The sequence below is a fragment of the Corvus moneduloides genome, chromosome 15 (assembly GCF_009650955.1).
Source record: "Corvus moneduloides isolate bCorMon1 chromosome 15, bCorMon1.pri, whole genome shotgun sequence".
NCBI lineage: Eukaryota > Metazoa > Chordata > Aves > Passeriformes > Corvidae > Corvus > Corvus moneduloides.
Window position 1 is genome coordinate 15,099,235 of NC_045490.1, and position 27,821 is coordinate 15,127,055.

General features: G+C 41.2%; 1 protein-coding gene across 3 annotated transcripts in view; it reads right to left on the reverse strand.

The window, feature by feature from the left end:
- Window positions 1-27,821, reverse strand: part of SLIT3 (slit guidance ligand 3) — a 469,203-nt gene that overhangs the window by 49,593 nt on the left and 391,789 nt on the right. For all 3 annotated transcript variants that reach the window (XM_032124874.1, XM_032124875.1, XM_032124873.1), the window contains 4 exons: window positions 25,639-25,710; window positions 21,223-21,386; window positions 17,275-17,399; window positions 1,994-2,091 (listed from right to left, as the gene is read on the reverse strand). In XM_032124874.1, the coding sequence (XP_031980765.1) occupies window positions 1,994-2,091; window positions 17,275-17,399; window positions 21,223-21,386; window positions 25,639-25,710 (459 nt within the window). The remainder of the gene's footprint in view (window positions 1-1,993; window positions 2,092-17,274; window positions 17,400-21,222; window positions 21,387-25,638; window positions 25,711-27,821) is intronic.

A 27,821-nucleotide genomic window follows, 5' to 3' on the forward strand; every position in this document is an offset into this window, starting at 1 on the left:
ACAGCACATAATGCAGGGCAGCGTTCTCCCATCCTGGTGAGCACAATTTATAGGCACATAACTCTGACTGCTGCCATTCACTGGAGAGATTGCCCACCAAAAAACCCCAACCCAACCAACCAAATTCACTCTCAAAATGTTTCTATATCTTCCTTGTCACTGACTTTTCCATCTCCACACCACATCTGCCTATGCCATGGTAAAGCTCCACAGTCCTGCAGAGCCACAGACGCTGCGGACTGACTGAATTAAATACAAGGAGAAAATGGAGCAATGAATATGCTGAACATCCAATTTCATGCAGCAGGATTTTGATGAGATATGGTGTTATTAGACCAACTGAAACTATATAAATAACTATAAAAGCAGAATCCTTCCCTAAAAAGCCTCGAATGTTGTTCAGCAACAAAACCACCCCTGCAGTTTTATAAAGGATCTCAAAAACAATGCTCATTTGGAACTGAAGCAAAGCCTCTGAAATTGTAAAGTTCATTCAATTCATGAGAGAAATTCAGAAGTAGCTCTCAATTCTCATTCAAAACTTCTTATCTCCTACCACGGAACAAAACAAAAATGCTAAAAAAAAATCCAATCCAAAATATATGCTGAAGGCTCTCATTCTAGTATTATGGATATTATAAAATGTTTTACTACTGCATTTTTAGTATCAGCTATATTTTTGAAAAATGGGTACTGAGTGACAAACTCCAGATATTCTAATATGGTACAGTTTGGCTTTGGCACAAGCTGGAAAGAGGTGTGTACATGAGTGACCAGAAAGGTAAGCAAACCAAAGACCACCAGACCATTAATGCTCTCAAGTAGAAACTGAACCTGAACTTTTACTCCAAAAATTGCAGGGCCTGCTAAAATCTGAATCAAGAGGAGGTAGATCAGATCAGGGAAGTGGTTTCACCAGAATCTATGGAGTCTGTCAAGCAACATGACCACTTGGACATGTTGTGACCTGCAGAGCCTTCCCCTCCTCTCCCACTACCACACACCATGACCCTGCAAGCACATCTCGACTCAGGAGACTCCTCTGCTCTGCTCAGGGGCTGTCACAGGTGTTTGAGCTGAGGCCTGAACTGCCCCTCATGGAGAAGTGGCCATGTTCGCTCCTGCTCTCCACATCGGAAAACCTCCAGTTGCTGTTCATTACAGAGCCTGACAGTGCCTCTTCATCCCCATCAACCTGTGCTTTTCCACTGTGTCCTGTGATGTGCTGCATCTGCTTCTGGAAGCGGGGAATTCTTGAGGGTGGGCAGGCACAGAGAGAAGTGTTGGGGCATTTCTTCCGTTTACTGCTTCTTCTTTTGCAAGAAACAGCATAAATACAGAGGAGCAAATCTATGAAAATTCCAGCAGCTCTTTTTTAAAAAAAAACTTTATATCAACTTGAATGACAACCACTGACCAAAGCCTCAAACTTGTATTAGCTGTGCAGTAGTGCCTGCTATGTCATTAAAATTTCTGGACTTCCCCACCTATGCTACATCTTTGTTTTATGGGCAAACTGAAATCCACAATATCCAGCTGCAGAGGTTTTTCTCTTGCAGGCACAATGCTTAGGATGTGGCAATCTCCCCATGCTCTTCAATTGTTTCTTTAAAGCCTGTTTGTCTGCAAGATTCTTCAGTATGAAAACATTTTGGATCTGGTTGTCAAGCAACAGATGCTCACTTTACAAACACAAAAACAGCTTAGATGTGAGACTGAAATGCCCCAAGGAAAATTAGGATACAGATAACACAATGCAGATCATAGAGACCGCTCAAAAGCTCTTAAATGTATATTCCATTATGAGGAAATAAGGAAGCCTGTTTCATGGAAAACAATATGTCACACCTGTGAAACCAAAGCAATAGTTTTGTAGGGCAAATGAAGTGTCACAAGCAGCAGTTTCTATAAAGTAGCCACTACAGTTCATTAATGCAAAGCAGAAACACATTAAATTTTATCATCTCATTTTAAATTAACTTTGCGCTACTACCTGAATCCATCTTTGTTTGCCTCGGTGAGGTGGCAGGTCCCTCCATTCTGACATGGATTTTGAATGCAGGAATTAATGGGGACACTGCAGTCTTGACCCTGTTTGGGAAAATTCAAAAGAAACAATGTAAGACTCATGTCATCTGAATCAATGTCTCTTGTTCCTTCACTCTACTTGTGGCACACTTACAAGACTCATGGCAGACTCATGCATCAGACTCATGGCATTACCTAATGTTCTTCATTGATGATCAGATTTATTCATCACTTCAGTGAGAATTTGGCAGGGCAACTGCTTTATCCAATGGGACTGGTGGGTATCTCAGTATCATTTCAGTTTCAAGACGGTAATGAACTCTTTCATTGGAGTGTTTTAAGGAAACAGCTGGTTTCACCATTACTCTAACACACTTAAATGTTAGTAACAATGAAAAGAACGACTCATGACCAAAGGTAAGCAGAAGGCCACACACAGTGAGCACAAGCCCACACGGAGTCAGCACTCACCAACTGCATTCACCAGGCACTCAGTTAAACACTGCAGCAGCACACACTGCTCGTTACCGGCGTCAGAACCCACGGGGGAGACGCCCTTTGTGTGGGGGGAGCTGAGTTTGAATTTCTGCACAGAACACACCAAGATTTTATCACTGACTCAGTTCCCTTCTTAAAGATTGCCCTAGAACATACCTCAGTTCCAAGTGAACCTCACCAGCTTGAGCAACCTCCACTGCTACTGACTTTTTACTAGCCCTTCAAGGCGTAAACATATTTCTCTGATTGTTAAATTCTGCTGATTAGAACAAGCTATTTGTAAAACTGGCAGATACATTGAAGAGTTTTGTCTTGCTTTCCAGTTACTGGCACAGTAGGGTGGAGTAAAGCCACTCAAAAGCATCAATACTCAAAGGATCTGTGCAATCGCAAGAAGTTCAAGAGATGGCTCTGCTCTTCCTGCTGAAGATCCTGTTAGCAGTGGACCTCTGCCAGCTCATCTACTGTAAAGCTGGTGGATTACTGCAGTCAAGATGAGAAAAACATCTTGGGAGATACAATAATTCAGTCCAGGTAGCTGGTTTTTTTGTCTTAATTTGTTTCTGGAGAGCTTATCTTGAAATTGGTGCAGCTTCAATTAAGTCTAATCAAGGCATGAAAAACCCAAATCAGCTTATGAACTTTAGTACAGGGTTCATTTGGTCTGGTCTGTCCACTCCTGGTGCTTGGCTCTTCCTCACGTATCATATGGTTCAGTCCTCCAAATACCTCTGAAACCTTCGGTACTTTGCAGCAGGTAGGACAGGCTGCCATCGTGTGAAGAACTGAGAACTCATGGTGAAGGAGTGAGGCACACTGACTGTCAGGCTGGAAAAGACCTACAGGATTGAGTCCAACCTTTGACCAACCCCCACCCTGATAACCAGACCAGAGCACTGAGTGCCACACTCAGTTGTCTCCTGAGCACCTCCAGAGATCATCACTCCATCACCTCCCTAGGCAGCACATTCCAATGCCTGACAATCCTTTCAGTGAAGAAGTTTTTCCTGGTAGTCCAGCCTGAACCTTTCCTGGTGCAGCCTGAGGCTGTTTCTCCTTGTCCTGCTGCTGGCTGCCTGGGAGCAGATCCTCACCCCCACCTGGCTGCACCCTCCTGTCAGGGAGTTGTAGAGCGTGAGAAGGTCCCCCCCAAGCCTCCTTTTCTCCAGGCTGAGCCCCCCAGATCCCTCAGCCACTCCTTTCATGTGACTGTCCAGACCCTTCCCCAGCTCTGTTCCCTTCTCTGGACATGCTCCAGCCCCTCAATGTCTTGCAGTGATGGTGGCCAGAACTGGACACAGCACTTGAGGTGTGGCCCCACCAGTGCCAAGTACAGAGGGCAATCACTGCCCTGATGCTTCTGGCCACCCTATTTCTGGTACAAGCCAGGTGCCACTGGCCTTCTTGCCCACCTGGGCACATGGGCTCATGTTCAGTCTCTGTAGACCAGCACCTCCTGGTCCTTTCCTTCCTGGCAGCTTTCCAGCCCCTCTGCCCCCAGTCTGGAGCTGCAGGGGGTTGTTGTGACCCAAGCGCAGGACGCAGCACTTGACTTTATTGAGCCTCATACCGTTGGCCTCCAGCAATATATATATATATGTATATAATACTTTTTATACTATAATGTCATCCAACACCACAGAGGAGCTTTGTTAACAAAGCTGTATTTCTTGAGGCCCTGTCTCCAGCATTCCCCAGAGTGAGGAGAAGCAGCTTTGCATTTTAAAATTTCGGTAAATACGAGGAAAGAGGGACAGACTTTTCCACAGTTGAATCAGAAGAGAAACATTTCCAAAGAAGAGCAGAAAGCCCTGGCCACCCCGTGCCTTGCTGTGAGTTCATCCCCCAGCGCAGCAGTGCCGGCAGCACGCACGGCCCTCACCCGAGGCCTGGCACAGAGGCTCTCGCTCCATCCGTGCTCCCTTTGCCAAGCAGCCTGTCCTTCTCCATTTGAAATCCCGAGTCCCCAAATGGCTCAGGCAAGAATTGGGACAGCGCCGAGGGAAGCTCATGCAGGTTTTATTTTGGCACCATGTGGCCCGCAGCACTTGGCGGACGCGAAGCATGGAACAGTGACACTGATCCTCTCCCACCCTGCTCCAACGCTGCCCGGCCCTTGTCCATCTGTGCCCTGAATCCTGGGTGTTTACCACGTTACTGTAGGGAAGCTGGAAGGTGTTGGTTTTTATACTGTTTCTGTGTCCCTGGAGAATTGGTTATTATATAGATACTTCACTAACATCAGTTGCTTCTATTTCATACAAATTCTTCACCCCTGTATCACTAAAATATTAAACCCTTGGCAGCCAAGCAGAGCAAGCAGCAAAGCATCTGTTTTTCTGAAGGGTTTTGTCACAGTTGAACACCATGTAAAACAGTCCCATCACTTCCACTATAATTACTCAGATTAATTTGAATGTTCTTGTAAAAATTTAATAAAGATGTTAAAATGAGAGCAAGGCCCTTTCAGTCTCTTGCACTGGCACGTGAAATTTTGCATGACAAATTCTGCTCTCCTTTCTGTACTGAACATGGCTGAATTATTGGCTTCTTGGGCCTCAGGCAGCATGGAAACCCATTTGAATGTGCTGCTGAACCAGACAATTGCAACACTAAGCTGCTATGTAGCTTTAAGAAAATTAGAGTCTCTCTGACTCAGTTTACTCACTGTAATAAATGGTCAAACAACACTTAATCCTTCTCTGGGGATTATCTTATCTGAGATGACTTTATCAACAGCACATTGCGAGCCCACAAAACAAGTACAGCTTCTCTAACAAGGAAGACTTTGAGAAACAAAGAATTCTGAGAGGAGAGAAGCTGCAGAAAATAGCGGTACTAATAAATCTACAGCAAAGCAAGGCCATTTTATTTCTGTATGAGACTGTCACTACCCAGAAGAGCCTAAAGACATTCTAGAAACATCTTTCAAATGAATAATACAATTCTCTAGTCTCAATTTACAGTAAGACTTCTTACTGGAAAAATGGAATTGCTGTCAAGCATCACTAAAATTAATTTATCTGTGAGTTGGGAAATACTCCTTGAGTTCCATTTCCTGGAAATAACTATTGTTACAAAGGAGAATATTGTCTATTTGCTTCAAGACTAAAGAGCCTTTTAATGAGGTCTGAAGCAGAAATGGAGGTACAGACTTTGTTTCAAGGACAGGCAAGAAGATAGAACTGTCTCAGGAATTCACAGAAAGAGGATGAAAGTCCCGCTGTGTGTAATATTTTACTTCTAGAGCTTTTTTTGGATACAATAAATTTTTGCCTAGTCTGATAGGAAGGCATCAGATCCAAAACACTTTTATATATTTTCTCTCATTTTCTGTAGGAGTGGAAAGGTTTAGGCATTGAAACAGGAAATTTCTGCAGCTTATTAGAAGACATATATGTTCAGAGTCCAGCTGTCCTTTTAAAGCTGAAGTACCTCAGCTGGTCCAGACTTTATCTGGGCTGCTCCAGCTCCATATTTCAGTGAATGAGAACAGAACTATCCACCATACATAGAAAGAGTCAGTTCTTTGTTTGAAATTACCCGTACTGGGCATTACTGTATCTACAAGCTGTTCCTCAGCACTGCTGTGCCAAATTCCAGCTTTTACAAGAATCCAATACTGGGAACATTATACCATGATCAATAAAACACCCAATAACAAGTAGCAAAAACTAATAAGAACCTCAGCAGGAAGAACAAGGGATAATACAGTAAAAAAAAGCACTCATTTGCCTTGACACTGTTTCAACCACTGCAATAATTTTTTCAATTACTTTTCAAGAATTATTATTGTCTGTGTAGACCGAGAGTTTCATTCACACTCACAAGGCAGAGATTTGAACTCTATCCATCCCAACGTGATCCTCCTCCCGTTTCTAGCAGCAGTAGGCACAGATAAGGGCTGGCAGCACAGAGCTCACACAGGCACAAGGTGAAAACCTCCTGGTGTATAAAACCGTCACTGCTGACTGCAGGAGTAACACGACCCAGGCAGCGAGGGAGACACCTGCAGACAGGCAGGAGTCTATCCAACCTCAATGGTTTGTGAATAGGGAGACCTCTTTCCAGCTAATTACAGCCCTGTTCAATGACTACAGTGTTTCACAGCATGCTGGAAAATAAGCTCTACAACAGAAATACCAAAGTTTATTCGACTTGTTAACAACATACAGTGTGTTCATAATAAATTTTATTTAGATGGTATATGTGGAGAACAGATGGTAGCATTCATGTGTTTAGTAAAAATACTAAATGAAGACAAATATAGTTGATAGAGACTTTAAATAAGGAACCAGGAAATCTTCATAAACAACTTAATTATCAAGGTCTAAATACAGCTAAAGCTTTTAGGGAAAACAGACAAAATTACCATCTACAAAGACACTGTATTGCACACTCTGTCCTTTACATTCCTAATAGTGGGATGGATGCATCCATGTCCAACTCTCAGTCTCACAAACATAAAAACACTTGTCTTACAGGTTTCCTGGTCAGAAGTTAGTAAGAAACCATTACATTAAGGGAAAAGGCTTAGTAAATCTTTCACTTCATGATAGGCTGGAAGGAAAATTCACAGAGAGATAAGTGCGAAGCACACTGTGTTCCATGAATATATCCAGGAATGTTATTCCAACCTACAAGTATCTGCCAGCTTTAACATTCCAGCCTCCTAATCCTGGGAAATGAAGAATAAATGGGACACTTGCAGCCACTTTGTTGGACTGTGCTCTGCTCCCACAGAGCATGGCAAGTATTTTATCAGTTTTCTGAATTATTCTGATCTAGGTTGATACACGCACTTGAGTTTTACTACACCTGGATGTGCCTGGGACCTGCCCTTAAATTCAGACCTGCAAGGTCCAACAGCAGAGGGAAGGGCCAAATGTGGTGTGTAACAGTGATTTCCTGATGCTTTGTATAAAAGAATGAGATGGGATGGGATGAGAGGAAAGGAGAGGGGGAAAAATCCAAAAACAATAGAAGACACAGACACTCAGCACAGAAAGAGAATTCAGTCTGAACTTTTGAATGGAGCTTTTTTCTTTGAGTTTTACTTCTTTCATGCTTATTAAAGTGAGAACTTTGATCAAAGGTTTTCCTGAAGCTGTGCCGTGCAGCTATCCAATAAGCTATAAACTGATGCTAATTTTTACCTTATAGCATTTTTTACCAGTGACTTCTCTCACCACTTGAAACCTTTATCCCTTTGCCAAAAATAGTCAAAATTGGAAGGTAAATTGAAATTTTCCAGGGCAGGAAAGGAATGAGATGTCTCGCAATCAAAGTTTTATCACATTAACTTCAATTCTGCTAGAAAATGAAGCTGGGAAAAAAGAATGAGGCATTCAGCAGTTTTCCCTGTAATAAATACATTTAGCAACCATAAACACAAAAAAGAAACAAGAATAATTTTGCATAATTGACCAAGGAAACACGATACCATGAATTCAGCCTCACAGCCAACACACTAAGTTACAAGTTTGGTAGGAAAATTCTCTCAAGTTCTATTCACAATTGTGTGTTTCAGAGGCTTTCAAGGCAGGGAAACCCAGTTTTTGCTATAATGGGATCATAAAAAGAAGTTTTACATGTACTGCAAGTCTTACAGCAGTCATGAAAGCTAGCAGGGCATCTGGTGCTAACTGCAGCATGAGGGACTTCAGGGACACCTCAGCGATCCCTGCGAACGCAGCTTTGGGAAGGGAATGCCTTTAAGTAATTAGAGATGTTGTAAACTGTGTGAAGAGTGGAACTAACTTCAAAATATAAAATTAACTGAAGTTCTTTTACAGGAAGGGCTAAACCATACAGCATTGGGAATGACTGTTATTTTACCAGTGAGGTCATTTGAAACCGATTTCCTGATTGCACTGATATTCAGATACATGCAGACAGCCCTGTTATCCACACACAGTAATGCAAAGCTCTTCAGTAGATCCAGGTGATACTGTTTTCCTTGTTTATGCTCTTTCTGGCCACGGACATAATGGCTAAGCCTCAATCTGGAAAAGATGTATCTGATGCTCACTGGCAAGGTCAAGCAACTCGAAGAGCTGGCAGGGCATACGTCAGATCCATCTGCTTAGGCATATATACAAATTATTTGGCAAGGCATGGATAATATCACAGCAATTTTGGATCAGACTGCTTTCAGATTGCCAGGTGGAAGTTGAAAGATTTTGATCATCTGTTGTTCACAAAAATCTTGTGACTCCTCCTTCTGAACACAGACCTTGCTATAGACACCCACACCTCAGGGATGAATCCCCACTCACACTGGGGATGAATTAACTCTTTCTCTTCAGTCACCCGTCCCAACGGGGTAATAAAAATGTACCTTCTGAGGACTGCTGTTTAGAAGCCAATTGATTTAACATGAAAAATTAATTTATTTCACCCACCTCTAGTTTGGAATAAAAGCTTTTTAATATAAATCTGAATTTACCTAGCATAATCTGATTTGTATTTTCAGTTCAGTATCGCTGTTTATACACCTGTACTTACACTGACACGTCCATGCTACAACAGAGTTGCCTGCTGCTCATAAACATGAGAAATACTATTTGCTAAATGGCACAAAAGGCAGCTTATGAAGAGACCCTGATATTGTTCTTGTGCTGCCCCTCCCACCACTCAGCTGATTTAGCTCCCTCTGCAAACTTTCTCAGTATTATTATCCAAAGTAAAAATACAGACAATATTTACACCCCACCATCTTCAGCACTGTGTAGTTACCTCCTGTACCAGTCTAGCTTCATCTGGCATATATATAATTCATAATTGGCCATGGCAGCAGCACTTCTTAGTGACTTCCTTGTCCTTGTTAATAAATCACAATTGTCAATTTATAGAAAATTAGGCAAGCTCTGCCCTCTTAAGCCTCATTTTATTTAAATCAGAAAGATTTATGACCCTCCAGGGTATAATACACCTTCCATTACCTCTCCAGCTAGTAATCAAGAATATGCCTGTCAAAGTCAAAGTGCAAGGATTCATCATATTATTTTTTAAAAACTCTGTTTCTTCTCCTATGAGTATGGAATTTAATTCTCTGTGGACATCTGAGGTTTATTTTGTAATTACATTAATTACCATGTAAATCCTGATTGCCCTTCTAAACCTCTCCTCACATAAGCACTTTGGGTTTCAATGGTCTTTTGGGCTTTTAATCAATGACAGGAGATATGTCATTAATCCATCACAGAGTCAATTCACACAGCACATGTCTGAAATGAGTCCAGAGGTTCCAGACTGGATGGGGCATGTACTCTAGAGCTTCCAAGGTTACAACTGACTGATCCAGACCATTGTGTGAACATTTTGGGAGACGCAGAAGAAAATTAGGGGCACTGAAAATAGTTAATTTTGCTGAGGGTTGACTCTATACATAAAATACAGCCCAATATATTTGATGTAAATCCAACACTGAATATTTCTGATGTAGTCTCTAATTCAACCAGTATTAGGAATGAGAACTGAAGGTACTGTTTTTAGTACCTTCAAAATACTTAAGTGCCAATTTATTTTGAAGTATATTTTGCAGTGACAATAAACTTTCCCTTTCATACTACCAGAAGTCAGTGCCTCTTTTTTAATGTGAACTCTGTAGAGAAAGTTATAAAGACTGGACATTTATACAGATAGCAAAAATACTATCAATATGATTTAAGAAATAAAATAAAATATAATTGTTGTATTTTAAATTAACTATGCCTAATACTTAAGCTACTGAACAGCCTGCCTGGAGAGGAGGCACACATTACAAGCAGAAACCCAATGAAGCCTAACATGAGGCAGAGATTATGTGATTAAAAAATCTCTCCAAAAAGCTTACTGGGTTTCTGAAATAAATAGAGCTAAATATGCTGGAAGAGTCACAGTCCCTTGGAAGAACCCTCTGCTGGCACTTCCCTGTTTGTTAAGGATGCAGGCGTTTGGTTTGCAACAGCTCTCTGCTGATAAAAGGTCTCACACTGAAGTACACATTATTTCAGCAGAAATGCCAGTGTAATCTGCTTTGCTCATGGAAGATCTGCAAAGCTTCCCTTACAAGGTTTTCCAGCTCAGAGACACCAGCAATCCTTTCTGGTATCAATCTGATAGTGGGCTGAACCGGCAGGTAACCCAGGCAGGCAGCAGTGATTTCAGAATCAAACGTGCACATGAATTTTTCAGACTACTAAACAAGTGAAGCATGACCACTATAATAACAAGCAAGAGCATAATATTTATTTCAGAGGTTCTTTGCAGGAGGGGACCCCAGGGACCACGGGGGTCAGAGAGCCTTGGGACAACCTTACCTGCAGTGTTTTTGCACTCACCCCCACACACTAATCTAATCCCAATCTAATTCCCAAATGAGTCGGGCATTAGATCATTTCTATTAACAGGAGTGGGTTTACTCTTCTTTTCATCTTAGCTTGCTTATAGCAACTTCATCAATTCCATCATCACCACAGGAAAGGAGAAAATAAGGCAATCAACCTCCCAGGAAAATCTCTGGTCATGTTCTTGGACAACAAAAGAAACCCAAAAGCCATTTCATCGAGTAAAATCGGTGCCAAGAAAGCCTCAAGGATAACAGATGACAGAAAATCACAAGGAAATCTACAATAAGGATTTTCAGCTGTGGCCAACTGCGTCAACTGGTTCAATCGTGCAGAAATGGTGGGATGCAGAAAATTAAGACCTGGTTAAACAGGACTTGATTAAGCAGAGTTATAGCAACCAGAAATCACCTGAAAGGTAGACAAACCACAGAGGAAGAAAAATTTTTATTTAGTGTAATAGGATCAAACAAACATAAGAACAAGAGCCTGAAATTCAGACTAAACGCCAACAAAAACTTCTCCTTTACCCTGGGAAAAGAAAGATTGGAAGTCTGGTCACTCATTTAGAACTAGACCAGGAAAACAGTAGTAAAACCAGAGTGAGGGGGAATAATCCACACTGATTCTTTTGGACTGTTCATCCAACAGAAGGGACATGACAGTGCCCACCTGTGGGTACAGCTCCCCATCCCCCTGAGCTGCTCAGCTCCTGATGCAGCACTGCACAAACAGAGCAAATGCCTGAAGCTGCTCAACATCTGCTTTCTTGTTGGCCTAACAAAAATGGAAATACTTCTTTAGAGCTAGCTTTACTGTTAAGAGCCCTCATTAGGGCCTGCCACACTACATGAGTGGGTTTTTACAGGGCCTGTGGTGGGTGTGTTCCTGCCTCGACGCCTTCAGCCAGCAACTGGGGCGGTAATCCCTCCCTAAGCCTTTCATTTTATGCTCTTCCACATGGAAATCTCCATTTTCTTTAGACCTACAACAACAAAAAGGACAAAAAGAAAGTAACAAAAGTCTGACTGATGCATGGTAAATTTTACAGAATAAGCACATGGAAGAAAATATAGTTATTTCTGCAGTTTTTTCTGCCCTAGGAGCTTTATATGAAATTGCAACCACCTACTGCTGACATTGGTGTTTGCCCTAAAAATCCACACATAAATACAGATCTACTCATTTTATGTGGCCACCCATTACCTCTCATCCCTAAAGGCTTTCTCTCTTATTTTACTATGAGCGGAAAATGCTTCTTCGACATTCATTAATAAGCATTTTCAGTATAGTTAAAATGATCAAACAGAAATAAAACACCCCAGATCACATAAACACACACTCCAGGAGAATTTATTAGAATGAAAGTTCAAGGCAGAACCACCTCACACCACCAGCATTTTGCTGCACTGATTCCTTCTACATGAAAACTTGGCATTGAGCTGACATTCCAGTGCCTGTTCCCCCGACCCTGACACCGGGAGAGAAGAGAGGCCAGGGCAGAGCAATACATGGAGGCAGAGAGAGGCATTTGCTCTCCTGGCTCATGTGGATGAGGGCAGGCTGCTTAGAGCCCCTTCCAATTTCTTCTCCCTTTGCCACTCCAGCCTGGGGAGTTATTTGTGTGCTGAAGGATGCACATGGGGACCCACATGTGTATATTAATAGAGCCAAAGAGACAAAAGCACAGAGCTACGCTTGCACACAGAATCAGCCTGACAAACCAGGCAGCAGCAGCCAAACTCTACCCTGGGTTACATCTACTCAACCCCACCCGAGTCAGCATCACTGAGAAACTGCCTCGTTGGAATAAAGGCACAGTCTGGCCCCTGAGCTGTGAGAGCTGCCCCAGGTAGCTGCAGATGAGCAAACACCACCACACCCACGCTGAGTTCTGTGCTGAATCCTCCCCACACTGCAATTATTGCAGGGCTCTCACAGATTATTTGTGTCATGCTGCAGAACCTCGACGTGGCAAAGTGCAAATACAGCAAACTTCCCATGCTCCAAGCACAGGCAAGGCCACAAGCATCCCCACGAGCCAGGGATACAGCCAGGGCAGCACCAGTGGCACGGGAGCAGTGCTGAGGAAACCTTCTGTCAGCCTTGTGCTCAGCAGCCACGGCTCCTGCTCAGCTGCACTGACCCCCTCAAGTGCTGGCACAGAATTTGTATCAGTGCAAACACAGGATATGTGTGAGTCCCCCACACCCCAGAGACATCCTGCTCTGCCATTTCTAACCTTGTTCCCAGGGACGAAAAGCAGGCGTAGGGGGTGAGGAGGGGGAAGAGCCAAGTTCCTAGCAGAACTTTGGAGCCAGCTTCCTCACTAAATACCATTCTGGCTTCACTATAATGCCTCCCACCACAAGAGTCTGGCTGCAAGGAAAGCTGTCTCTCCAAAGCCCAAGAGCTTTACCCAGGATTTTTCCAATTGTATCTGTCATTCTGGATGATTGGTGAAATTGCTTGAACCCTCAAGACACTGCAGTGCTGCAAGAGAAGTCAGGACACTGGCTGAACTCAACGGGGAGGTGAATAGATTTGGATAAAACTTAGAGCATAGATGTGCATCAGCATCTGGTGCCTGGAGTGTGGGATAAGAGCTGTGCCAATTTTACCTATCTTCACTTTCCATTTCAGACAGCTGTCAGTAACAGCAGAATCCAGAGGTGACAAACATCTGCATTCCAGCAGCTCCGGCTCCTTTACCTGAGCAATCAGAGAGGCTGTGGAGATTCCTAGGCAGGCACTGGGCTTCCTGATCTGGGTTGGCAATGTTCTTTCATTTCAGACAAAACAAAAGTGTATTTTAAACTCTTTCCCCAGTTCTACAAATAATTCTATTTGAAAGAAAGCAAATTATTCTGTATTTGTTGCTACCTCAGTTTTAAGAAAAAGAAAGTATAAAAGACAAAAATCAGCCAAAAAACTCCAAAAGGGCATTTTCAGAATACAGCAATGGCAAAATACACTGTGTTGGTTTCACTCACCTTAGTTTTTGCTAGTTATTCAAATGAATTTTTTTTCAATGGCTTATTGACTGCAAGTTTGATTAATCTCTTGAATTCCAACACCCATGGACTCAATTTTGCAATGTCAATGGGAATACTTATAAGCCACATGCTCTACAGAATAAATGAACTGTAGGTTCCTGTTATCTATGCACCAGCCCCAGCTGCACTCAGACACACTGGCTCTACAGGTGGCCAGCAGCATTTCCAGCAGGAGAAAGCTCCATCTCTCTACTTACAATCAGACTTTACAATCTAAACCACACATATTATCTAAATAATCATTCAAAGAATGCTATGGAGAAGAGAAAAAAACCCCAACCCACTGGATAATGACACCTATGCCTGTGTGTTTCATAACATGGAGAGCCAGCTCCTGCCAGCACTGGTGGCACCCTGGAGCTCCTGCTCATGAGCCTGCCAGATGCTAGAGGTGCCATATCCCACTCCTTGGGGCTTTCTCCCCAAAGTACAACCACAACAGCACTGTTTCAACCATGGCTTATCTTCAACAAGCACATTCATCACTCATTTCATGGAAAGAGAAGCAGCAAAGATCATTATCAGCTCAGCCTTGGCCTTTCCTGAGTGAGCAGTCTCTGTTTCTGTCCTAATCAAACACCACTGGGGCCCTCTGGCCTCGCAGCTCAGGTGGTCCATGACTTATCTCATTTTGAGTTTACCCAAACCATCAAGGGCAGCACCACATATGGCTAAAAGCCCCACAAGATGTACATTCAATAGCAAAACCATCTCTGTGAGCATGAAAAGTAAGAGATGGAACTGTCATCAGTGTGACAGCGAAAACCAGACCACAGGCTTTTGAGAATGCAGTTAACTGGTAGAGCATCCTGATTCATCAGGCACCACGTTGGCAACTGGCAACTTAGGTGACTTTCTGCTAGCTGCCCTTTTTTCTGAAGGCTGGCATGAGCACAGGAACCCCAGAAAGCTGCTTGTAATGTCTGTCCCTGTCCAGGGAACATTATGAAGCCGTCAGCTTAAATTTGGAAAAGGGTGGGTTTTTCACTTTATTGATGCACTCTTCCACACAGGATTTTTTGAAAATCTACATCAAACAAGGAAAAACAAATGCTGAGAGGGCAGATTTAGGGCAATTTATCAAGGTCTGGGAAATAGCTTCCAGATGGATGGAGCTGTTTGGTGCTGGCTGGTGAGAAGGAAGCAAGGTATTGTTATTGAATTAGCATGAATCTCTGGTGGAGAACTGCGTGGTAGATAGAGTGCTCCTTTCATATGGTTTGCATTTGGACCTGTCATATTTCATTTTTATTCAAAAACCTGTGGTAAAGACACACAGTTCTTTTTTTGCTTATTAAATTTCCACCAATTCTCGCTGAGCTGTTATCCAGTCAGTATTTTTAAACCCTGCTCCAAGTGCCATGCCTGCTCTGTTTGCTCTTTGCCACGCTTGGCTGGCAGCTTGGTGCTTACAAGCTCACTGTGGTTTTGGGGTTTGCATTCACACACTGATGTCACCTGAGAAAGCGAGAGAGGAGCAAAGCTGGATGCTCTGTGAGATGTTTAAACTGAATCACATCAGGCATTTACCAAAACCCTTCCAAGGAAAATGATGCATCCTGGGGCTTAAGGCACACTACAGTGTGCTGATAAACTAGAGGATTATTCTTGATTATTCTTTTAGATAAATCTTCCCTTCGTAACTGTGTCTTCTAGCAGTATAAATGCATCTATACCAGTGACTTTGTGAATCAGGAATACAGCAAAAAACCAAAAGAACAACCAGCAAACAAAAATCTAAGGGCCAAAAAAGAAGATATACTCATAACACATTTTTACTTAGAATAACCTGGACACCTGCTCCATGATACTTGTCTTACAGAGTAAGATATACACAAAGATTTATGTGTTTTCCTGCTGGTTCTGAAATAATTTACTTTTCAAGTTCCCACCTGAAGAATTCCACCTAATTTATGTTAAAAATCAAATTAAAATGACCATTCTCTTGTTAACCTGAGGAGATAAACAGGTTGTTATCAAGTAGTTTCAGGTAAACAGATTTTTGACGATATGGTCTTTTAAATCTTAGAAAAGTTTCTGGTTGATATGCCAATGGGTAGAAAGATTTTTAATTACAGGAAATTTCCAATGCCTTTTTCAATTATTTAGGGGAAGTGTTATTATCCTTGAGTACTAAGTGTAGGGGCACTGGGTGAAATAGAAGAAATAAGCTTTATATCTTCCCTTTGCCAGTGTTTCAGGGATCTATTGCAATTACTCTGGTATGTATCCCAGGCAAACAGAGAAGGGAAATGGTGATATCATCAGAACCAATTAATTCCTAAATCCTACCTGAAATGTAACACAGAGATACTTGTGCTTACTTCCCACACCTATGTCTGGTTTTGCCCTCCTTTTTTTCCCCTATAATTCTTATTACTTTGTGTTTTATGAGCATCTGTTTCAACTGACCAGGACTGTAAGAAATATCCAAAGAGGCAAATAAATCCCAATCTGCAGGATGCAGCCTACTTTGGCCATAACACCTGAAACCCCCCAGGCTGTGAACAGATCATATGCCTCATTTATTACTTATACTTAATCCTTCAGCTACTGACTCCTGAGCTAGATTTCCAGCTCCATCAGCTCTAAGACAGTGCCCTGGTGTCCTTAAACTCTCACAAGTGCAGTGTGAACAAGGGGAGTTATCCATCACTACTGAAGAAACTGCTTTACTCAGTGACCCTTTCTCCATTTCCCAATGTGTTATCAGGAAGCTGGCACTGCTCACAATGACTGGCATCCACAGGATTCGTATTTGCAGATCCCTCTGTGGACATGAGTGCTCTGAATTCAGAGACAGCTGATTTAGGGGTTGTGTCTGATCAGTGATCATCTTTCTGCTCATCAGTCTGTGTAAGGTGGGTGTAAACCACCAGGTATCAACATTCTGTCACTGTGGACCAAACTGGCCCTTCATTCTCATCTGAACTGCCTTCCCTTTGGCTGGAAGCCTATGAAATGGTGATCTTGTTGCTGGAAAAAAAAAAAAAACTAAAAGGAGGATAAAACCAACTTGCCATTTTACATGGATATCTACATCACAGAATCAGAGAATGCCCACAGCTGGAAGTGACCTCTGGAGATTGTAAAGTCCAACCACCCTGCTCAAAAGAGGGTCAGCCAGAGCCAGTTTCTCAGGATGAACTGTGTAGTCACAGCACAAAGAAAAGCCATTCCAACTGCAGGGGACGAAATCTGTAGCAGGGCACAGGTGAAAATTCACACACAAACCTGCTTGAGCAAGGCAACTTTGGAGGCCAGGTGCCTGTAAAATTAACTTCTCACAGTACAACAATTAAAAAAACACAAGTGAAGGGGAACAGTTCCTCGCTTCTCGTGTAGCTCATTTGGAGTCATACCTTGAAACCAAAAGGGCAAGTGCACTGGTAAAGCTCCACTGGGTCACTGCTGCATGTCCCATTGTTCTTGCAGGGGTTGGAGAGGCAGGGATTGCACTTGGACACAACACTGAGATCCACCGGCTCTGGAGAGGCAAGCACAGAGCATTAGCAGAGAATTGGATTGCAAAATTAAAGCCTCCCATGCACACACAAACGTTTTTTCCTAAGCACTGGCGCAAATGCACAAACTGCAGGTGCACTGCACGACACCATGGGATTCCCAGGGATCAGAGAGGCTTTAAGTACTTAAATCAAGTGCTAGGCAAGTCTCAATGATGCTTATATTCTCCTGAAGATGCAAACATATGCTCTGAAAAAAGCATGTTGGGAACCTCCAGGGAGAGGGTTATATATATATATGGCTTTCAGCAATTTTTCCTTTTCTCAGCTCTGGAAATCCTGCAACAGCAACCCCAGGGAACTGTAACCTGACATTTCTATGGCTGATAACAAGAATGAAAGTGCAGATGCAACAACATAAATAAAAACCATGCACAAGACAGATTTAGTTAGAGGCCTATGGGAATATTTAGGTGCAAAGTTCTCTACCATCCTTAATTTTAACAGAGTTTGAAACTTACTTTCTTCCCTACCCAGAAGAATGATCAACACTGAGCCACCTCAGAAAAGTGCAATAAAGCAAAATATGCACAGATGTAAATATATGCAGGTAAATACACATGGTCATATTTAAACCATGTAATAAACCTCATATTTTTAGCAGAAATCTTCCAGAGAAGTAGTGAAGTATGTAGGTGAGCAGGAAAACAAACACAGACTAAAACGACACTAATTACATTTGGGGTCCCAAGTCAATCAATATTTTATGGCTGAGATTTTACAGAAAGCTAATTTAGGCAGTTATAGTAACAGGTATAGTCACAGGTATAGTCACAGTTACAACACGGTGATTTTTCAAGCGGCTACATTTCAAATATGAATAAGTATTAACTCCTTGGCTTTTATGTATAAAAAATAAAACCTAGCACTTTAAAGTGGCTTAAATTATATCAGGCAGTAAAGACCTTAACATAATTTTATTTCATTTTTAAGGGAATGTATTTAAAAATAATTTAAAATTGGTCCTCTACTAATCAGAAGTGGGCACAGAGCTTCTGTTACTGCATGATAAATGGTAAGAAGGAGTAAATTGTGAAACATCCTGAAAGTGAAGAAAAGAAGCTTATATTTGATGGTCAAGAGAAGGTGGAGCTCCAGAGTTAGGAATGAGTTAGAACTAGGAATGAAAAAAATCCCTTCCAGTCTGGGATTTGCTTTGAATCATCCTGCATGAGTAATAAACCTTCACTGTTTACTTTGAACACTTGCAGAGCACCAGCAGGGGTAAGAACATGGCAGGAATGGGGACTGAAGGGTCTCAGGTGACAACACCCGGGCTGTGTCCTGGTCCTGTAGTGACGGTGGTGCCACCAGGGACTGACTGGGAGTGCCATGTGCAGTAATGGGGGAAAAACACACAGGAAGAAAAAAATCCCAAAATTAAATAAAGGACTATTGTCATCCTATTCTATCTTTGTGTTTATGTCTACCTACATGCCATACATGTTTTTACCTTGGAGTTAGGACAGCAAGAGGAAATCACACCTGAATTCCTGGCAATGAGCGGGGCTGGAATGTGACATATCTGAGTTACAGTTGTCTTCATGGTAAAATATACAAAGAATAAACAAAGGTGGCTCCTCTGAGAGCTCATGAGACAGGCAGCAGTGTTGCTCTTTTAGATTTAGAGGTCAGTGAGACAAAATTCGTTCTATTATTTATTTATTTCATAATACATGTACATTTTCCATTTATTTCTATGGCATAGATCAAAGCCAATCAATGTAGGAGCTAATAAGAACAGTGTTAGTTCCTAGCAGTTAAGTAGTTCATTACTTTGCCCTTGTGGATTTGATTTATAAATCCATATAGCAAAATGCCCTCAGCCCAGCACATTCCTTTCCTCTACTGCATAGCTGGGAGGGCAAGTTAATAAAAAGCAGAGCTGAGTTTGCATGACTTGCACATAACACACTTTTATTTTCTTGGCTCTGCAGAGACATAACCTCCTGCTTAGTCACAGGCTAAACCCATATTTTTAACAAGAATAAGTTAAAATACTTTTTTCTTTTTCCTAATGTAAAAGTTCCTGGAGGTCCCAGAGGACATCTGAGCGCGACCTCTGTGCAGCAGCTCAAGGTACCCAGCCCAGCACAGGCACACTCTTGATGCTGGGACCCAGGGGTTTGGGGAGTTGGGGCTCAGCACTCCCTGAAATGGGAAAGGGGTACAGTGAGACTGCCAAATCATTTACTGGTTTCCAAAATATTTGTACTGTGATGAGCAAAGGTGAATTTTTCTAGGCCCTGGAGCTTCTTGACCTTTACTGCCACTTGTCCAGACCCTTCACAGATTTTGCTTGTGCAAAGACCAACTCCAAATCAACATATTTTTTCTCCTTTTCTGTTGAGATAAAGCAAGCCACGGAGACCTTTAGGATATTAGAAAGCACACCAGCTTTCTAGTGGACCAATCCAATATTTACATAAGAAGCATACAACTACATCTAATATCCTGGATCACAGATTTACTTATCTTTTGCCTAAGAGTTGCTTGTTTAGTTGAGAGAGAAAATGAGTATAACTATTGATTTATCACAGGTTCAGAATGAAGAAGACATCCAGCTTCTCTTTCTGGTTAAGTTTTCAGGCCCTGTTTAATGTACAAAATCAATTATTTTCTTTGGTTCATGTCATGGGAACAAGTGCATTATTTGGTATTTTTAGTACTTATTATATTTGTACTTCACATTTAAGAGGCTATTGCAAAGTCTGTGGTTTGACAATTATGGTCACAGTTCTGATAGTTTTGAGACTGACATTTCAAAGTAATTAAATTATAAGGTTACAGTTATTAAAGATATATTTGAAAGGACATAAAATTCAGCTCAGCCTTGGGAACCTGTGTTTTAAACTCACCCCAACACCATCATTTGTTTGTTCAGCAGTTTAATTCCAGCACCTATAAAATCACCCTGCCAGGCAGTAGTGTAAATGGGCATGGCACTCTGAGAGACATAAAAACAGGCTTTATGCCCTCATTTCCATTTCTAAGAGAGGCTACTGATCCATCTTTTCCACTATAAACATAGCTCCATCTTCAAGTACTTGCTGGTAAGCTAAGAAAACCTCCTTAACTTTTTTTTTTTTTTTTATGAGAACATCCAGCTATGTCTTAATCTCAACTCACTAATGAGCTCCTTACTTAATCCACAAAAAGTGTGCTCCTTATCATGCCTGACTGCTCTCTAACACAGTACACTCCTGTCACTGAGTACCCCAAATTGTTCAGAGCTGCACCTCAGCCCTCTCCTGAATGAATGCACACTGAATTCGGACATGACACGTTTTCCATAATCTGCAGTTTCTGAATCACAGCCGATGGGAACAGTTTGCAGATCAGCAGATGAAAACGTACTTTTGGTAAATATTTGCTTTCCAGAAGAATTCTCAGTTCCTCAGTTTTCATGTAAATGTATGTAATAACTACAGTTCTCTATGTTTTTATAACAACTCTTATTTTCCCAATTTTTTTTGGGGTAAGTCACAGGCCAAAACAAATTATTTGTTCCAAGAAGTTCTAACAACACCCTACATACTAACGTGCCATTACATAACCTGGTGTGAGCATCAGGAACACTCCCTGCTCTGAGGCTCCCTGGTTTTCCTGCCAGTGGAGCAGTTACCTGCACGTTGGGGAAGAACACAAGAAAACGCAACTTGGAAAGAACGCGACGGTTCAGAAAACGAAACCCAAACCCAACTGCCCTGCGAACGCACAAAACCAAGGGTGTGAAACTAAAGCCCTGTGGGCAGCACAGGGCAGAGGCTCCCAGCTGGCTCCTACCTTTGCACTGGAAGTGGTGGGTGGGGGTGGTGAGCAGCAGCCTGTCCACCATGGCTTCGGGGCCGCGGCAGCGGGCGATCCCGGGCTCCTTGTATCCCGCCTTCACCCACTCGGAGAGCCAGCGCAGGTGGCAGTCGCAGTGCAGGGGGTTGGTGCCCAGAGCCCTTGGGGTGCAAAGCAATGAGCACAGGTTATTTGGCAAAGATAACAGCTCTGATCTCACCGAGGCACATTTTATTCTACATTTCTACAGCGACGCTTTGTTTCACAATGTGGGAAAGATCTGATGAGGGTTCAGAAGGATTTTAGATTAATCTCCTGCAGTATTCCTGTTCTTCTCCTTTCTTCCCATCATTAGTTAGGAAAGTTGTGTAAATACCTTAGAAGAAATCCCTCTTTCAGACAATTGTGCTTGAGCAATGTCACCAGACATATTGCTTTCATCAAATTTATCACATTGATTCCCTTTATTTAATTCTTTGTCCTTCCTGAGCATATTCTAACACTGAATTGTGTAATTTAGTTTGGATCTGATGGCCCACATTAATGACTCCTCACCAGACAAAGCACACATCCAGAGGATACCTCCATTTTCCAAACTGCAATCCAGTGTCTGCTAAGTTTATTTATGACTTTGAAAACACATTTGCTGCTTGACCCATCATTTGAGTTAGGTCAAATAGTTGAAGAAGATGCAATTATACAGTGAAATTATAATTCTGAGAATTTTCCCTTTATTCATGGACATCTATCCAAAAGAAAACCAACCTTTTAACCTTAAATTTAGGTGCTACCTTTACTCATTTGTAGTTCTCTTTCTCTTAAAGAAAGTGTCTTCTCAGGAAATCAGTCAATTACAAAGTTCAGACTTCAGAAAAGTCACTTTGAAGACAACTATTTGTTGAAAATGTGAAGAAATTTATGTTGAAAGTCTTTATTTATTTTGCTCAAAGTCAATTTAAGACTTCAGCTGTACAACACCTGAATTGCCATGAGAGGAAAATAAACTAAATAAAGAATAGCACAAGGAAGAGATACTAAAGAAAACAATGATTCAAATTGGTTTTTAGACTTTAAAATTTCTGCATATGCTATAAACTATTTTTAAGATGCTACTTTAAACTCAAGCTTCTTTCAAATAAAAACATATCAGGCAGGATATTAAGACAGAAACCTCAGTAAATTTGTTGATACATTTCTATTGGAGTGACTAATGAACCCACTGTGCCCTAGACAGATTCATAATGAGAGTTCATAGGTTCAAACCCTGTCTGGGGCTCATTCATCAAAATTAAATGTGTACTGCAGCTCTGCATTAAAAAATATCCATCCACTCCTCCTGTAAATCCATTGCTTACAATGGAAAAAAAACTACTGGGTTGACTTTTTCACCCTGTAACTGTGATCAACTGGCTCACTTGTCCAAGGTCAAACAAAATGCAGCAGTGAAAGCTGAGAAATTTTTAGTGTTGAGCAACTGCCATATACAAAATGTGAGTGGGAGGACAACGGAAAGCTTGTTACCATGTTAATTAATATTTATAAACTACATTAGAAATACAGTTGCTCTACAGTCACTAGAAATGATTACTAATAACATTGTTGACAACTTCAGAAATTATCACATGTATCCTTCCACACTTCTGGTTGTGGTTTGTGCTTTGTTTTGGGGTTTTTGCCTTGAATTTGGGTTGGGTTGGGTTGAGTTTGGTTTTTTTTTAATTTTTAAAAAAATGATTTCTAGGAACTAGAGATAATTCTCAGATTTTAATTCATGAGTTCTAACATACTTTCTTGATTTCTTTGCCCATTATAGCAAAATATTTCCAGAAGGTAAAAATATCTTGCGCTGTAAGGAAATACCCTGAATTTCCTTGTAAGGAAATACCAGCAGCATTTTCAAAATGTTGAGCAGATATTTCTGTTCAGACACTAATTTTGTTTCAGAGGCAACTCTGAATAAAGTCAAAGAATGGTGAGGACAGCAACGACAGGAACTGCATCCCAGTTCCATCCCAGCAGATTTTGGATTCTTTTAAAGTAACATTATACTTGATCCTACAGTAGTGCTGTAGCATTCTTATCATGGCCCTGGACTAAAAACATTAGTAGAGTCATGGCTTAAATAGACAATTATAGGATTCAACTAAATAAAGTAATAAATAGTTAAAAAAGCAGGGTACAGCACATAAAAACCTACCTCCAAATTTAGTGAGCTAAAGCCACACAGTTTGTTATAATATTTCCATTTCAGTGAGATGATGTTTACGACGTAAAAGAAATTTGGTGAATATTTTCCTACAGGCTTTAAACAGCTATGGAGAAAGTGATTGGACCATCTAGATTTCCCTTTTGTTCTTCCAATTACAGACCAACTCAAAACTGCTGCAAAAGTGTCCGACTAAAATCTGTACTTTTGTCTATGCTACACAAACATCTCTTTGCAATTCTAAAAGCTAGTTTGATGTCCCCCTTGTCCTGACACAGGAGGCCTGGGCTGACCATCCTGATCCACACCCTGGTACTCAGCTCGCCTCTGCCAGAACACCAATCCCACCCTCAGCCACACACCTTGCACAGTTAAGAAAAATTTTTGTTCTTCCATGCCTTAAGAGTTTGATGGGTAGCAACTCCTTCTATCATTTTCAAACTGACTCCAAGTGCATGCTTTCTCCTTGAAGATCTATATATCAGGAGGAGCTCAAAATGCATTTATTTTCAATTATATATGACTTGGTTTGAGTAAGCACAGCTTTTTCTGGCATGTGAAGAAAAAATTCATTGTGGTTGCTAAAAGTTTCAGGATCCTCTTTAAGAAACTGGAGAGCACTATTGCACTGTAAAATTCAACTGTTCAACTGCGCAAATTACACCCCAGACAGGTCTTATTTATTTTATGGATCCTATTTATTACTGTTCATTTGGGCTTTGTGTATTTTACATTTCTGGCAGCACATATATCTAAACAGAAAGACTGCAGAGATTGTATTGGGCCAAAGGGGCTTTTATCACTCCCTAAGGTGAACGGTTTACCCAGGAAAACTGAATCCGCACTTCATTTAATGCAAACCCTGAGGGAAATCCAAACAAATGGGACACGATATGTTTATTTCTTGAGTTCTAAAAATACCCCCAGAAGCCAGATTCCCAGTATGGGAGGTGTCACTGCACTTCCAGAAGGAGGTGCAGGGCTTCAGCTCAGTCAGACTTTCAATCCCAAACACACAAAATGACTTGACTAAACTGGGAACAGGAAAAACAAATACATTTTGCACAAAACCAATGATACCAAGGTGTAAGCTGGAAACAGAGAAGATTATTTCTCTGCTCAAGTTGCCCAAGTTGCTGTCATGATTTCTGTCACTACCAATCCGAGATATTTTTATTTTTTATTGTCCAGAGAGGAACAGAGACAGAAGCTACACAGAAACATAAAGTCCAGGGATGTATCTGCCATCCAGAAAATATCTAAATATCCAACTGAATCTGGTGTTCAGGGAAGTGTTCTGGAGGGCATGTTAAAGGTTGAAAAGAGACAATAAATAGATATAAACCTGTGTTAAATGCACACATGTGTACATCAGCATCAGGGCAGAAAACATCCGTATCAGCCTGTGAAACCACTCGCTTCTCAGAGGGACCAAGACAAACCCTCTGATAAACTGAGGATAGTAATCAAGAAATACGCTACACAAAATCACTTTTCCTACATTTATTGCCCAATACTGTGAAGTAGCACACACTACCTCAATGAAAAAGCATTTTCTGGTCACTCAAGTTTAGTTTGGAGCCATTGCAGCTCTTTGTCTGTTCTTTCATCAGCTAAACTGCATTTGAAAGTCTCCTGGCCCTTTACCAGCACAACAGTGATTTCCTCAAAAAGCTGAATGTCTAATAATTTTTGCAAACTATGGAACGAAGTATGAATGCTGTGAAATGACCAATTTCCATGTGATTAAATATATATGTCTTGCAGTAGTGATTCATCAACAAGTCCATATACTGACAACATTTCAGTATGCAAAACATATGACACTTATTAAGCAAAGAATTCACATTTGCTTAATATTTGCTCTTTGTGGGAGGTTTCCTGTCTCACTCTCAGACCATCATACACTCTGCATTTCACATTGACAATGCTGAAAGAAAACTTTAAACACAAAGTCCACAGCAGAGAAAACTGTCACACTTGCTCATTTGGTTTTCCTTAAGAAAATATTTTTATAACTAATAACAACAGGTTCTAGCATTTTTTTATTTCCTTTGAACTGATGCACTATGAATATCCAGAGCACATTATGGAAAGTGAGCAGGAAAAACAAAAAAGCAATGCAATCCTACACTGGTACCAATATGCACTGCTTTACAAATCTGAAACTATCAATCAAAGAGATGAACCCAGGCAGAAGTACTTACAGATGGGACAGGGACACCAGGTCGTTGAAAGAACCTTCGGGAACACTGGAAATATCGTTTCCATGGAGTGTCCTAGAAGGGGGAGAAGCAGGAAGGTATCAAACTACAGTATTTTGTCTGCTCCCTGCAACTGAAGGAATTGATGCTTAAAAAGGGTATTTAATTTTGATTCTTTGAGAGTTTCTATGAGTTTCACAACTCATGAACTTCCACACTTTATCACTACTACCCCTAGATGCTGGCATTGAAAACAATGATGCAATCAGAATTGCTGGTGAGTACTGCTGTAAATTAAAAAGGTGACATACCATTTATGCTACCAGAACTGTATTGATGACAAGCAGACCCTCACATACAGACCTGTGTTCTCTTATACAATCCCATTAGCCAGAAGCACAGCAGAGACAGAGCAGGGGAAATAAGAATTGTGAAAGTTAAATTAGGTATTGACTGCAGAGAGATCCTAGGAGAGAGACCAAGGGTCCCCAAGGGTAAATACAGCCACACTTTCCCGTTCTTACAGTAGAAAATACCTCTCTGTGCTACCAAGGAAAGCACCTGAAATCAGTTTTAGGACATTATTCACCCTGTGCAAAGGAACTATCATTTTTTAGCAGCATTTTTAGGACCCCTGAAAGGAGTGAAAGGGTTCTCCACTGTTTCCAGGACAATTTAAGCACCCACTTTATCTCTTTTCTGAGCTATACATTTGTGTGTGGGTTACACAGGGAAACGTAAATGGGAATTACTGTCAGTGCTCCAGACACGGCAGAGGAGGGTGGAAAACAGAGAGCTGCTGTGTGTTTTGTAGCAGCTCTTGCCCTTGAGTCATTCATTTTCTAACTTACTGTTTGATTTGCTGACACAGCAGTCACATCCTTTATTTCTGTAAGTGCACATATTTTTGAAACATTGAGTTTAAAACAACCCAAATCTCAAGCCATGGAAATGGACAATAGCCCCAAATGAAAACAAAAGCACCTGTTTTTTGCAACCTTTCTTCCCTAATACCACTATAAGCTGCACCAGGATCTACATGATGCCCTTCCAACATCCTGAGTCTGAAATTTTCTTTTAAGCATACCTTGGTTTTGACTATCAATAATAACTTGGCATATGTAAGGGTGTATCTCCAAGAAATTAATCTGAACAGGAACAGGAAGGATATGAGCTCCCACACAGTAACTCCAGATAAAACACACTCACTAATTCTGTACAGAATGACCAACTGAGACAAACCCCACAGCTATTAAACAAGGGGTATTTTGTTGGTGTGAGCAGGACTACCCATCCACTTGTCATCAGTGTTGAAGGAAATGAGTACATTTAAATAAGCAGCTGCCCATAATGAGCTTACTGCTGATCTTTTAAACGGCTTCAAGATCTGCAAGACAATTCTCTGTAAACAGATGACAGAACTTATATTAATCTTTGGGTTGTATCAGTAACGTTTATCCTGTGAATGGGGTACATTTTCTTTCCTAGGTGTATTGGAAACATCCAAGAGAAGCTGAAGAATGACATAGCCATTTATCTGTAAGAAGTTAAACCCATCAAATATAAAAACCTTAGAATGATTGGCTTTATTACATGTCCCAAACACCGAGGTGTTTCATGGATGCAAATGCTTGTTTTAATAAAAAAAAATCATGTCAGCAACATCATCACTCCTGAAACTAAAATGAAATGACAAATTCTAAACCCTGCTTAAAACTCACAATAATAAATAGTGGCAAGAGAATTCAACAGTGCAACAAAATCTTTCCTCTTGGATCTACATCAGGAACACATTTTTATACCAAAAATTCTTATAAGCAAATAGTCAAATAAAATTTTAACATTAGGACAGTTAAAGCACACACACTGATGTGTGTATTCTCCCTCAAAAGCACAACTTCTAGGGATCCTCTTGTCTAAACTCTAGTGCACAGCAGGGGTATGGATTTGAGGTGATGTGGATCCTCCTCTGGAGGACAGAGTAACAGAACACTCGAGAATTCTTGAAATTAAAACTTCCTTCTCCATGGAATCTCACTAACTTATTCCTTTGTCTTCAGGGAAGGAAATTAATTCAACATATCCTTTTGGGCTCGGGTTTTCTGGTTGTTTTTCTTTTACGAACCCTTCCCACGTCCTGCATGCCAGCCCATTGTCCACAGCATTAGGTTACTACAGACACAAGG